The sequence below is a fragment of the Eschrichtius robustus genome, chromosome 20 (genome assembly GCF_028021215.1).
Source record: "Eschrichtius robustus isolate mEscRob2 chromosome 20, mEscRob2.pri, whole genome shotgun sequence".
Classification (NCBI taxonomy): domain Eukaryota; kingdom Metazoa; phylum Chordata; class Mammalia; order Artiodactyla; family Eschrichtiidae; genus Eschrichtius; species Eschrichtius robustus.
The window spans coordinates 44,932,136-44,946,909 of NC_090843.1; the positions used below are offsets into that span (position 1 = coordinate 44,932,136).

Genomic DNA, 14,774 nt, shown 5'->3' on the forward strand with positions numbered 1-14,774 from the left:
GGCTGTAGGTCTCCTGTCTGAAATGCCTTTAAAGGCCTTCAGCTTATGAGTCTGTTGCTTGTAAGCAATTTGCTGGTAAGATTATTTTTGCGAACAATCCCTATAAGATGAATGAACAAAGTCTTCTTGCCTCTTTTACTAAAATCTCTCCAAGTCATCTAACTCTAATATACAGATATTCATCGACTTACAGTGGGGTTACATCTCGATAAACCTATTGCAGTTTGAAAATAACGTAAGTCAAAAATGCATTTAATACACCTGAGCTACTGACATCACTGCCTGAACCTCGCCCACCTTAACCGTGCTCAGAACACTCACATTAGCCTACAGTTGGGCAGAATCATCCAACACAAAGCCTATTTCATAATAAAGTGTTGAGTGTCTCATGTCATTGATCGAATACTGTACTGAGAGTGAACAACGGGAGGGCTGTCTGGGCACCGAGTGGTTGTCAGTGTGTCGGTTGTCCAGCCCCGTGATCGTGTGGCTGACCGGGGGCTGCGCTGCCCAGCATCCCAAGAGGGGATCTGCCGCACATCCCCGGCCCGGGAAGAGAGAGGTCACAGCTCAAAACTGGAAGTACACTTTCTACTAAGCGCACATTGCTTTCGCACCATCGTAAAGTGGAAACATCCTGAGTCGAGCCGTTGTAAGTCGGGGACCGTCCGCACTTTGCCCCGTTCCCACGGCACTCTGTACACGGCAGTTCACCGGCCGTGCGGACCCTAATCCTCTCCACGCGAGGATGTCGCACCGCCTGAGAGCCGGCTCCGTAGTTTGTTCTTCGCTCCTGGACACATTGGAAAAGCCCTAGAAATAAGGAGAGTCCAGCTCTGGGACTTGTCATGCCCAGTCCTTTACTTAGAGAGTTTTGGAGGTCTTTTAACTTAGGATGAACCCTGGGAAAAGATCTTTCAAGAACACTCTTGTATTTCAATTGCTCCCAAGAGTGTACACCACAAACTTGTTCATACTGTTGGTTTTCTCCTGCCCATCTTGGCTGTGATAACCATACCGGGTTTGGTTGCTGGTGGCCCTTCTACAAATTATTAGTTACTGTGGAAACATGGAGTGTTCAGACAGGGGTCAGTGATGACCAGTTCTCATTGTAGGTCAGCTTTTTTGGAACGCTCTCAGGATTTGTTTGGTTTAAGAAAAAGACAGTTCTGGAATGGCTCCTGTACGTGCATTAACAAGGCATTAATAGTCCTTGGTTCCCTTTTGTTATTTTTAGTGTTGGTATTAAGTGTCACAGCAAAAAAGGATATTTAGATAAAGGGCATTGCCTGAGTGTACTTCGAGTTCCAGGTGCTGGGAAGCAGGGCATTTGTAATGGGAAGCTGTTACTAACTACCCTGGAAACAAGATCTTGAATGAGCCAACCACACCTTGTGTTTTATCCATTGTCTTCCTCTGGGGAGCAGAACACTTTATAAACATTAACTCTTTTACCCTCTGGGCACATCCACTTAAAAGGTAAATAAGACTGAAGGCTCTTTCTTCTCCAATATAGATGAGGAAACGTCAGCCCAGAGAGGGAAATTACTGGATCCGAAGAAGGGGAGGCGTTCGTGGCCTGGGGTGTTTGGAGTCCGCACCTTGCACCTGGCAGCCTGGTGGCCACAGGAGCTGCCCCTTTCTGCTTCCCGGAGGCGGGCGAGGGCTGGGCCTTCTGTCGCGCGTGGGATGTGAAAGGCTGCAGGGAGGAGCAGCTGTCCTTCAGCGCTCCGTGCTCCTCTACAAGAAGGGAGAGATCAATACACATTTTCTCCTACGGCGCTGGCGGCGCTCGGCCTCCTTGTCCTCGCCCGCCTCTCCATCCTGCAGGGGAGGCGCAGCCGGGCCGCAGAACAGAGTCACCAGCTTCCAGGGGCAGAAACGCAGACCTCTCATTTTGCACGGGGCAGCCAGGCTTTTAAAAACCAGTCCCATAACTGGCCGAGGTCATCAGATTGCTGACTTCAGTGACTAGCTGGTGAACCGAGGCGCGTGGGTGGGGAGGTGGCCAGTTGCAGACACCCGGAAGCTGATGGCTCCTGGGCACTCCTCGTGGGGTTTGTTGCCCTGGCAGGTGTCTGGGAGAAACCTTTTTTCCAAATTTCTCTCTGATTTACGGAGGAGAGGAGGAAGTTCTTTGAAGGAAACCATTAAAAACCAAGAAAGAGTGACAGAGGGAGGGCATCAGTTTGCATTCTGTCAATTAATGTAAGTGAACTGTCCAAACAAGATCCCTATCTCAGGGAGGATTTTATTTTTTAATCAGAAAATGTGGTGTTGGTACCTATAACTTTGTAGCTTCCTGCCATTAAACAGTTAAGTGTTGGACATGAATAACAGAATCTGCTGCCATGATTAACAAAGGTAGTTGAGGTGGCAGAATCGCCCTGCAGGGCCTGGTGCCGTCAGTGGCCAGTTTATTGGAGTTGGACGCAGTGCCAAGGTGGGACGTGGGCCCTCTGGCCGTAGGCGGCTTTTGCACCCAGGAGATCGGCAGGGCTGAGAGCGTGGATGAGTTGGCCAGGGGAGGGGTCGAGAGAGAAGGGAGGAGGGCCTAGAACAGAACCCAGGAGAAGGGCTATGGGAGGAAGATTAAAAAGACCAAGAGCGCAGAGCAGAAACAGAACGCGGGCGGTCGCACCCTGGGGGGAGCGTGTGGATGGTGGCCTTTGTGTCCTGCAGGCTGGTGTGTGTGTGCTCAGTAGTTGCCGCTTGTATGTTGGGATTAGGACTGGGTATTTTTTGGTAAAGTAAGTAATGGAATGCCTTGCTGAAACTCTGTGGGTTGACGACAGATACCCTTGTTAATTTCTGTGTGTTTTGATCCCCTCAGAGTAGCCTTAAACTGGAGCTGAGAGAAGCATCATACGCCCGCCCCTGCCCGGCCCTGGGTCGTTGGGCAGCGGTCCTGATAGGGATACAAATGTAACTCAGTGTCAGCCTCCCCTTCCGTGGGGTTGAAGGGAGTGATTCACGTCTAAGCAGTGAAGCATCCCCTGGCTTTTAACAGGAGCTGTTAGAGGGGCTGCTGTTTGGACAAGGAACTTCATCTTCCTGAAGCCAGCAGTCACAAAGCCGTAAACACAACACCGGCCAACTCTATTGCCAGCATCGCGGGGGCTTGTGGCGTTAATATTAAACATCGCCAGCAAGGCAGAGAGCTCCGCAGCCCAGCCACAGAATAAAAATAAATAAAAGTGAAGAGAAGACCCCACTAAAAGCGGTGAGATGATTTGTCGTCTTTCCTTTGTGAGGCCATTTGTCTTCTCTCGCGCCAAATCTGTTATAAGACAGTCAAACTGTGAAAGTGGAAATCATCCCAGGAATATGGAATATTAATGCACAGGAGAGGCGGCGACATCCCTTTTGTCAACAGTCCCTCCCACCCCCCTCCACTTTTTTGCAAGTCCCACCAAGGTAAATTATTTTTCTTTAAAAGAATTTGAAAGGCTTGAAACTAGTGGTAGGGATGATGGAAGTTTCAAGTGTTTTTCTTCCTTGTGTAAGTGGAGTGAATTTGTAACTGGCTTGGGAGCAAGGAGGGAGCGCAAGTGGGGAGAAAACCTTTACAGATTCACCCCTCGCTCCCTCTCACCTCTCCTTCCTCCTCCCAGCCGTTCAGTTCCTTTGTTTGGGGCCTGAACCTGCATCTTTGAACATTTATAAATCTTGAGTCTGTCTGATCTTTAGGAGACGGGCCAGAGGCCGTGTCATCATCTGTAATTTAAAGCTGTAGGGCTAAAAGCATTTGCAGAGGTTTGAAGGACCTGGTTCTGACCTGACCAAAGGAGCGAAATGGAACAGACCTTCCCGAGTCTCCTTCAAGCACTGGGGAGGATGGCGAGGAGAGCAGACACTCTAGGTAATTTATGGCCACAGTTTGCTGGGAGCCTTGGTACTTAGTTGCCTGGTCCACTGAGAAATGCGTCGTGTGCTGCCACCTTGTGGCAGATTTGGGCAGCTGCGGTGGGCTGCCTTGGAGCTTGTGAAGAGTTGAGCCTGGTTCTGATGGGAGATTTGCTTTGGGTCCAGATTTAGGTAATTAGTGATAGGTGAGGGCATTCTCTGAGTCACTATTACTTTGCTAACTTGATCCTGTTAAGAAATAAGACCCCAGTAAGAGAAGGTCGCTTTCTTCTCTTTTCACGTTTCTTGTGTGTGTGTGTGTGTGTGTGTGTGTGTGTTATTTTTTGGTATGCAGTTGTGCCGGCGTTTCGGGAGAGAAGCCCGAGACCCACTTTTTGTTAAGTGCTGGCCTTTCGGCTGCATTCAGAAATTCTGAGTCTTCTACTCGTTTTGTTTTACGTCATCCTACGTGATGCTCCCTCCCTTACAGGACGTACTTCTGTCCCTTCGCCTGCATTGTCCTCCTCACAACGCAGGCTCCCTGAGAGATGAAGGCCCGGAGCGTGGGCCCTGCCTCTGATCCCGCTGCTGTGATGTGCACGTGGGCCCCAGGAGCGCAGGGCAGCCTCCTGCCATCTGGGCCAATATAGTTCCCCTCTTAGGTCATAGAAACAGTTCTCAGGCGTCTTTCTCTCGCCTGTGAAGTCTCTGATACAGAGTAGAGTGGATTGGGGTCAGAGGAGGCAGAAGGAATGAAAGGTTAAGGGAGGTGCCGTCGCGTCTCTAGTATTTGGGGAGCAGACCTCAAAGCAGCCAGAAGGTTAGTTAGGTTGGGAGGACCCCTTGGTTTGGTGCCAAGTGATGACTGGCAAGATATCTTTTTCAACTGGCACTTGGGATGCGCTGGGCACGCTGGCAGGCAGAACAGAGAGACTGGAAGCTCTGAGGGCAGGAAAGGACGGGCTGAGAACAGAGGAGGTGGTAGAGCTCGCCCCGCGCACCTGGGCCGCCTGGACTGTCCAGACACGTGGGTGTGGGCTCGGAGAGCGAGGGCCTGCCCGTCAGCTCTTTGGCAACCTGGAGGGCTCCGAGGGGTTCCGCCAGGCCAGCAGGAGGACTCCAGCTCTGTCATGGCGGGAATGGAGTGAACTGTTTCTTTTCACCCAGAAGAGACCAGATTTAGTCAGGGGAAGGCAGCAGTGGTTGAAATGCTGCCATGGGGAGGAGCAAGGAGCTGTCCCTCCTGGCTCCGGAGGACTGGACTGTGGGAGGGTCCCACAGCAGCAGAGGGGCGCCCGGCGAGAGGGAGAACATTGCCACCTCTCCGAGTGGAGTGGGCTGTCCAGACGGAGTTACCTGATACGTTCACCTTCCCCACGCCGGTTCCGCCGCGTTGTTCTTGTCTCTGTAATCCTACGAAAACCTAGCAGAGCAAATAGGCGTTCCTGTGTGTTTTATGAATTTATTATACCTTTGTGTTATACTTTGAGGGCAGGGACCATCCTCACCTAATACACATTTATAAGCTTCTACAGCACTAATAAGTAAAATGTTTTCCAAACACAAACGTGAAAAACATGCATCAGTAACATTGCCAATGATTTTTAAAAGTACATCTGCAGTCAGCAACCACAGTGGTCAGTGTGAGTTTCTGTTCTTGCTGTGTCTGTACTGACTCGCAGGGATTCGGGTTTCGTCGAGGTTCTGCTGGACACGAGTGCTGCTGGAATTGGAGCCCTTAGTCTCACTTTCCCTTTGTGCGTTTCGTCACCCTTGGATTCTCAAATGTATGTCTAAGACATCAAGTTCCGCAGAAGCACGCGGCACAGGGCCCTCGGGTGTGCAGGGAAGGGGAGGGGATTATCGGGGAGGGAGGGCCCCCCCGCACACTCTGGGATGCGTCTTGTATATTTAGGGAGGACAACCCCCCGTCCCCCCCAGTGAAGCAACTAATGAACAATCTCAAGTTAATCAAGGACAAACTCTGTGTATAGTTTTAATCAGGAAAGCAGCGATATTGTTTCTAGGGGCACACGCTGAAATCCCTGCGTATTGTACTTGCTCGGAGAATGGGATGTACTTTTGGAGGCTGTGCAGGTTTCTCTGGGGAGCGGTGGCCTGGCTGCTTTCTCCCTGCTGTCTGCTCGCCTTTGGCCCCAGGGCCAGGGGGGTGCAGCTTGGGGGTGTCCGGGCCGGAGGAGGAGGAGGAGTGGGGTGTCTGGGGCGAGGCCTGGGCGGCTCCTTCAGTCCCAGGTGCCGCGAGCTCCTGACCGAGCCAGCCGCCCTCCCGCACAGATCCTCTGCAGGGTTCAGGTGCTCCTTTGTACTGTTTGCCCCGACGATGGCGTGGAAGCCCCTGGTCTGTGTCGCGGTCAGTGAGGAGTGCGCGTGGCTGGATGGCACCATGACGCACGTCCACCCGCGTCTCATTTAGGGCTGCTTCAAACCTCGCCCGCCACTCAAGTGATGGCATCTCACAGCCAGCTCGACCGGGCGCGCTTAAGTCTCTTCACAAGAGTCACATAATAAATAAGCCGAATCCCAGTATACACACACACACACACACACACACACACACACACACTCTGTCTTTATGGAAGATGGCTACTAATCCATGATCATTTTTTTCCAGAAACAGGTTTTATGATAATATAGTAAAAATATTAAATTAGAAAATGCCTCACTAAGGGTTATAAAACCTTACTACATTAGAGATAGGTAATTATCCCCTCTATAGCCTAAATGACAGTTTAAAAGAAATAAAAATGTTAGTGCTCATTACTTGCTTTTGTAGTTGCAATAAAGGGTAAGTTAAATTTTAATTCAAGGAAGAGCCCCTGCTATCGACCTTCTACCTTAGGTCCAAGTCCTGTTAATTACTCTGCAGGTTATTCTCCTGCATGATACCCACATTAATACATTTTCTACAGTGGACATTCCCACTGGCCATTGAGGCCAGGAGTGTGGGGGGAGGGTGACAGAGGGGGGAAGGCATTTCAGCTCAGTGATTCAAGTCTTGATTCTTAATGTGATAGGGAGCAGGAATTATATATTTTTAAAAAACCAACTTCGTTATGCATAGCCTTAAGGGGACCTCAAGTATTAAACTATACACTTACCCTGGAGAATCGGACGGAGATGAGGTTAACCTGAAGGACTGATAGCTCAGCTTCTCTGGGCGGCTCAGTCCCGGTTAGGAAGGATGCTGCAGGGAAAGGCGCTTTGTGCAGCAGAAGGCAGCCCGACCCTCTGTCCCATGGCGGCTTTTCATCCCCTAGTTCTGTTTTTAGTTTTGTGTTCCTGCCTTGGGATGGGATAGGGATATGGACGCAGCCTGTTTCTTTCCAGGTGCCTTCCCCTGCCCTGAGCACTGGCCCCAGGTCTAGCATCTGCCTGGGTCTGGGCCAACGCTCAGGACGCCCTCCGCCTCAGTCTTCCTCCTGGGCCGTGCAGAGATCTTCCCACCGGAAAGGAGACACAGAGAGGTGGCAGGAATCAGATTTCCAGCTCTTTCCTGAGAGGCTCTCAGCAGCCCTGCCTGAGAGCCTGCCCGAGCCGGAGCTGCCAGTCCTCCTTCTCCCTCGCCTTTCGCGGTTGTCCTCTCCAGACACGAGGCCCCTCCTTACCCTGACATGGGACGTTACTCTGGAGCGGGGAACCTCACAAAAGGACCGGTCAAAATACGGTGTAGGGATTGCGACCGGCCGTGACCCAGGACTGGGTAACAGAGCCCTGCCGGTCAGGTGGCTTCCAGGTCTTTATTCTCAGCAAAATTGCAGGAGAACCTAATTGAGTTGTCAGCTGGTAGATCATTAAAACTAAGTTTTGGTGGTAGATCACGCTGTGATTTGGGGGGGTGGTTAATTCAGAAGGAATTAAAAGAATTGAGTATCATTGCTATAACAAAACTCTCCCATTCCCACATCTACTTGTTTGTGTGGCAAGGTTTCTCATCACTTCTGTCTACAAAAACTAAAAAATAGGAATAGAATTGGTGCTGAACCCTCTTTCATTCTAGCAATAAATTATATTCATCCATGGAATGGGAATGGACGGGAAAGCCTCATCCATATCATTGAGAGATAATCTCCAGTAACATTTTACATATTTATGTATATTAAAATTTTACCAAAATTGTACTACATTTTATTATATTGTTATGGTATATATCAGTTGTATCCTACTAATAATTGTAATGATAACACAATCCAGAAGTAATTTTTAAAAATTACTTAGAGCCTTATGGTCCCAAGGAATTAAAATATTTCAACTTTTCAAATTTCAAAAAGTGTTTCAATTTGCATACTTATTTTTGTGGCCAAGAAGTATGATAGTGTGATCAATAAAAGACTTCCAAGCATAAAACAATTATATTAGGACAAAAATCTGTAGGGAAAAATCAAATGGAAATACAAGTTTAAAAAGACAAAGATGCTGTAAAATTTCCAAATTAAAGAGTTTGTTTATGTGTTGTTCACGTGAGTGATGATGGGTATCAGATCAGTATGGCATATAGATTCCATTGGGCGTTATTACAAAAGGGATGTAAGAGTTATTTTAAAAGTTGGCATTCACAGATTTGTGGTAATTATATCCTTTGTGACTATTAACTTCATCAAGAAAAATTTTATACGTCAACTTAAAAATGTGTGCAGGGCCTGCGGGATTTTGTAGAGTTCTGTTAGGGGGTACGCAGAGAGGCTCGAGGACCAGCCCCTGGACCCCACCCTTCGTGGCCGTGGTTTTCCCAGCTCTGTCCCCGGCGGGTCCTCCGCAGGGAAAAAGAAGGGCTGGGGCCGAGCTGAGCAGCCGGAGTCTGGGGGTCTTCATCCTGGTGATACTCCTGGACCCCAGGAGGGTCTGCTTTGTCCATCTCTAGAGTCCTTAGAGTTGGGGCTGAGGGGGATGGAGGCGGGGGAAGAGGAGACGGGAACAGGAAAGTCGTTTAGGAGGCTGTCACCGCATTCTGGGTGAGAGATGGTAAGATCTGAAATAACGGAGCCTGGAGGAGCAGGGAAGTTTGAGATACTTTGAAGGTAAAAACGGTCACTGATTGGTGGTCATGGGTGAGGAAGACTTAAAGTTGAAATTGCTTGGGGATTCTTAGATTGGAATAATCCCTTACTCATATTTTCTCTCTTTTCTGTAAAAATATTTTAAGAGCCCAGACCACTCAGCTTTCCAAGTTGCTTTGCCATGAACAGCTGCATGTTTGTCAGCTTTGCCCGCCTGAGTGTGAAATGATGTTCTATCAAAACGTGGGTTTCAGCATTTCCCTCTCTGCTCCTGACACGTGAACCCTGCTGCGGGCAGTAACTGCCGCGTTAGCCCAGGCGGTTTGCCGATGTCACCGCGCGGAGAGGAAGCATTTGCTCGGTGGTAATGATGGGGTCTGGTGCAGGCGAGCACGGCGAGGCTGGGAAGGGATGATTGTGAAGGGCTAAATGGCATGGTGCCTCTGCAGCTCCCTCTCATCAGATGTCGCAGCCTTAAAGCCACACTGTCCTCTTTGTCATGGCGACTCTCCCCTTAACACCATTTAATTTCTTTGTGGAACTGGCTAGAGAGACTTGTACTTATTGGCAAGTAGGCAGGCCATCGCGTGATAAAGTGACGCCTGGGCAGGGCATCGCTGTCCTTTGTGTGATGGAGCTGGTGATTTGGCAGCCACTGCCTCTGGAAGGGAGGCTGCCTGCCTCTCATTTGCATGTGGTCTGAAGCTGCCTTCCGCCTTTGTACGCGCGTGTCCGGGGCCCGGCCAAGGCCGAGCCAGGCAGATGTGTACAGCTCAGGAACAAAAGAGACCCTGGAGCTCCGGGTGAACCTGCATCCTTTGTTTATAGGTCCAGGGGCACCATGGTCGGCTGAGGGCACCAGCAAATTCTTGGCAATAAAATTCCTATAATAATACAGGAGACCCACTGTTTTCTGGCTGCACTTTCCCTGCCTGCCACGCGGTCCCCAGCATGATAAGGTTTGTTTATATCCGTGGCTTCTGCGGTTCCTTCTTTAAGACTTTTCCCTTTCAAAAAGTTTTAATATGCTATTCCTGTTGCTGGGTTTTCTAATTATTATGTCTCTTTTGGTACACACCACTATAGTAAGGTGACTTCAAAAACAGACTTGTAAGTTTTTGTGTTGAAGTCTAGCAGGACCAAAAATAGCTGTTTGAAGGGTGGGGTTTTTTTTGTCTTCTGTTTTGTTTTGAAAATCAGATTTGCTGCTGATGACTCTCAGATGATGAGAGCAGTTCTGTCAGGAAAAGCCTGTTTTCCTAACAAGGAGGGCAGGCTGTAGATCTTGAAAACACAAGCAGAGCAGGCACAGCTTTCTCCGAGGTCGTTTACTCGCTGGTCCATGGCCTTCGCCCAGGTGCCTTCCCTCCTTCCCGGAGGGCACGGGCGTGGTCCCCGCCTCCCCGTGGGTTTGACCTGCTTGGACCCTCCTGGCTCCTGGCATCTCCGCAGGGAGACTCTGCCCTCCATCCAGGGAAGTGTTCTGGAGCTGCGGGCTCGGTGCCGGTGCTGGGAGGGCCTCGCCCACCCCCGACAGGTGCCTTTGGCCAGGCGGTGGTGGAAACAGAGGTGGCAAGTGGTCATTTACTTCATTTTCAGGGACGCAAGACCCTGGCATGTTAGGATTTTTTTTTTAACATCAGACCCAGCTTTAGAAATAAATTAGCCAATCGAATTATTTATTAGATGGAGAATAGTGGAAGGGCCGGGGCGTGGGGAAGAGCCTTGGTGCCCGAGCAGCTGCACGTGTGCTGGTAATTGGAATCTTGTTGCTGGGTCATTTTCATTGTTTTTCAAGTACTGCCAAGTCCAAGAAAATGTACGAAAACTGAATTATATCCCCTACATCCCATGTCTGATTGAATCCTCCTCCTCGTGCGGCAGTCTCATACATCCTATTAAAATATTCAATCTTGTTTTCTTACTTGAAGAGCCTGTGTGTAAAGGGCAAACTTATAGAAAACTCGTTCCCTGGAGACAGGGCATCCAGCCACGCTGGACTATTTACATATTCTGCTGTTTGGCCGCTTCTAGGTTCCTTCCCTCCTTCGTATTTGTGAATAAGAGCTGTGGGATGCATTTTTAATTATGTGGCTGTGTTTCCAATGGAAGAATCAGACTGGGGTATTTCCCAGCTTCTTGGTTCTTTTTTAACCTTGAAAAGTTAACCAACGCGTTAACCAGTTTGTTCCGTTTGTCTTCCAGGACAGAGCTGTATCGATCTCTTTTTGGCCAACTCAGCCCCCCTGACGAAGGCCACAGGGACTGACAGCGCCCATGTCCCTCTGGCCCGAGGCCTGAGGCAGGACCTCCGCACACCCAGCCCCAAATAGAGGAACTCGGGAAATCCCAGGAACGTGTGCTGTTCGGAACACGGGCCTGATGAGTGCCCGGAAACCTGGATCCAGCGTCTGTGTCACCAGTGCGTCCGTGTGCAAAGGGCTTGCCCCCCACGGCCTTGAACCACCACAAATAAAGAGTGTTTTTACTGTTGCCGCCGCTGCCACACTCGATTCCTTAAGCAGCACAGAGTGAGTGATGTGGCGTTCCCGCAGGGTGACAGGTTCTTTGGGAGGGTTTTCATTGTTTTCCCAGCCAAATGGCCGCCTTTCACAATATAAAATACTTCATGGAAGGAATAATCCTAGGGTAGATGCCGCTTTCGGGGTGAGTCACCTTTAGCGATTGATCGCGGCCGTGAGGAGCAGGGAGTCCCCCAAAACCTGTCAGCTGTGCCCCCGGAGGCATTGTAGCTTGGCGGTATCTGCCTATTTGTTGCTAAATACAAATCTCTGACTTCTTTTTTGTTTCCTCTTTTCACCCATAAAGATTCTTCCAGAGTCCTTTTCCATTCTCACCATTCCTAAATCACTTTATTGAGATTAGCTCTGGTGTAGATCTAGCAGGGGGAAATGATTCACTTGTTTTTCATCCAAAGGTCAAAAGCTGGAAATTAAATCCTCATAAGGGGGATTTATTGGCCTGCTGTGGTCAGTATGCAATGAGACGATCTTGCATAAGTAATGTGTGCGTGCCCGCACTCAAGGCCGACCATCTCCCGGGTCCTTTGCCCAAATCTGTATTTTGAGCTATGGAATTAAAGGAATGTTGCGTACAGGCAGCTGAGGGCAGTCGTAGTTGATAACTAGTCATTGTTTTTAGAGTCAGGTTTTGGTATTGTTTTAAAATGTCAAAACCAAGTGACAGATTTTTGTGCCCAGGAATCCCACGTGTCACTGACGTGGTGTCTGGGGACTGCGACACAGCGCCTAGAGGCTGGGCTCCAAACGAAGTGAGTCTGGGATGTAATCCGCATCACAGTTTAGCATTAACATCTGAGTGTGTCTGCTGGGCTCGGACGGGGCAAATGGGGGGAGGAGGATTTCTCCATCTCACATTAATTGGGCCTTGGTACATCCTGATCTGTTTTCCTTGTCTTGGTAAGTTACCTCTTGAGCTTGATTGTCAGGGAAACGTTTAATTTTCAGTGTGTCTCCGGTTACCTAAAAGATCACTCAACAGAAATAGAAGATGTCCCCCACAGTCACTCCCTTCACCGTGATCACTTTTGAAAATATAGACCATCCAACCCCATCCATCTAGCCTGAGGATCCCGGATAAACCCACGTTAGATCAGCAAGTAAGTAACCTCTTAACCCGGCACTTCCCGTGAGCATGATGCAGACCCACGATTCCTAAAGAGATGGAACCTTTGTCACAGTCACTCTCTGCCTGATGAAGAAAAAAAGTTAAGGCAGGTCCTTCAAAATATTTGGAGTCCATCATGTTTAATTAAAATGAATTAAAATCAGGAGAGATGAGAAAGAACGGATAGAATTTTCAGTAAAGGGAGGCTTGCATTTTAAAATTCAGAGGACCACCCTCCTTCCAGCCAAGAATAAATTGGAAACTATTTTAATTGACACGGATACTGCAATTCAACTGTTACTAGAAAGACAGATTAGTTGATTGATTTGCATTTTAATAAAACGAATACTTTACATTTTGGTGGCTAATGCTGATTTTGAAATGAGTTGAGAACTGTTATCAAGAGTTTCAATCCAGGGCCCTTTTTCAGTGTTGACTGAAGCATTCCTCCCTTTTGTGCGGAGTTGGCTTATTTTCTGTTCGTCCAGTTGACTCCTTCACGCATGACCCTCCTAAACCACAGCCCCTGAAGACACCATCAGAGCAGTGAGGAAACCGCAGGGCCCACCCGGCCCAGGTTTGCACCCGGGGCCAGAAGCAGGCCATGGGCTTTGCCCTTCGGGATAGAGAAGCTAAGGCTGGTTTCTTTTCTTAGTTTATTTTACATCAAACGTTAATTACAGAAAAGTGGAAGGAACAAATGGAAATAAGACTTGGCTGTAATCCCACCACTCAGAAAGATGCCCTTCTCGTAGCTAACCTGTATTCCTTCGTAGCCCTCTTCAGTATAGATGCTGTGATACCCAGTAGACTCCTCTCTGGGGGCAGGGCCCAGGGAGCAGTGCAGGTGGAAGACTTCGTTTTTCCTTCTGGACCGTTAGAAATGTTACCCTTTTAAAAACAGTAAAAACAAAGTGCCCGTGCAGCATGTCCCCCTCCGCATAACACACGTATACCACCCGTTGAGAACCAGTGGTACGTTGTATTCTGCATTTTAATATTAATAGTAGAGGGGAAGGTTGTTTCCACGTTTTTGCAGATCTCATTGCAGTATTTTAACTGCTAACTAATTCCACTGGGGGCATGTCTCTTCAGCACTGAACCAGATCCCCTCTTGTTGAACACTTAAATTGTTATAATTATTTGCTATGATGAATAATGTTAAAATATTTGTGCATAAAGCTTGTTTGTTGTCTTTTAAAATTTTTTGGCATAGATTTTTGGGAGTAAAGTGAACCAAGTGAAAGAGTCCAGATATTTCAAAGGCTTTTGGTCCCTATGACGGAGGCTTGTTTTACGGCCCGTGCACTTCTCACCTGCCCTAGGATGGACCATCTGCAACAAAGGGTGTTGAAAGGCAGAGAGGAGGTTGGCCCTGGAGTCTGATCCTGTGGTTTATTTCTTGCTCCCCAGGGAACCCTTCAAGTCAGCATCCTCCTCTGGGAGGATTAAAGAGCTGCTGCCTGTAATGTGCTTTGAGATGCTCCAATGAAAGATGGTGGACAAATAGGAAGTGACACCATCCTCTCCCTCCCCGACCCTCCTATCTGTTTTCTGGCTGCTAGATCGCATATAATTTGCTCTCCACCCTCCCCACTGGTTTTCATGCTCTTGCTACTTTCAATGCCTTCATCCTGGGGATCTCTCCGGTGGGTTTTCCTTGCCTTGTATGGGTTTATGTTCCTCCCCATACTGTCTTTGGTGCGTAGCCATTCTTTCCAGGTCACCGACCAAGAACGCTTGTTGAGCATCACTTGGAGACCCTGAGAGCCAACAGAACACCAGAGAAAGCCAGCTCCGACCAGTTCAGCAACAGACACTGCATCTCCAGTTCAGAAAAGTAGTTTCCTTTTAGTGGTTGAGTTTCCTGGTCTCCACATATGACTTCTACAAGATTATTGCCTCTTTATCTCTTACCATTTCATCCAAAGGGAGCTGAGTTTGAGGCTCAATGGATCCAAATGGGACATTCGTCAACCTTCACCACCACGGAGGGGTCACTGTGTATGTGGGACACCAAGATCTGTGTCTCCCTGGGCCAGGCTCACAGGTGAGGCAGCTGCATCTCAGCAAAACTATAGAGAGTAGAGGTAAAGGGTGTCGTGGAGAAGCCTGAGGCTGCGGCTGCAGAAATGTGGGTGTTTTATGCCAGGGCAGCTGGCGCCCGTCTGCTGACACCCTGATAGGCTACCCTGTGCACGTGGCGTTTAAGAAAGGCAAATACAAGCAGTGAGCCTTGTCTAAAGTGAATGAACCTTGTTTTCT

The 14,774-nt window shown here is 48.9% G+C and overlaps 1 protein-coding gene across 1 annotated transcript in view; it reads left to right on the plus strand.

The window, feature by feature from the left end:
• AATF (apoptosis antagonizing transcription factor) overlaps positions 1-11,354 on the plus strand; it is a 102,356-nt gene extending 91,002 nt beyond the window's left edge. Inside the window, exon 12 of the mRNA XM_068529923.1 lies at positions 11,067-11,354. Within this exon, the coding sequence (XP_068386024.1) occupies positions 11,067-11,130 (64 nt within the window). The 3' untranslated portion in view covers positions 11,131-11,354. The remainder of the gene's footprint in view (positions 1-11,066) is intronic.
• Positions 11,355-14,774: the final 3,420 nt, after the last annotated feature.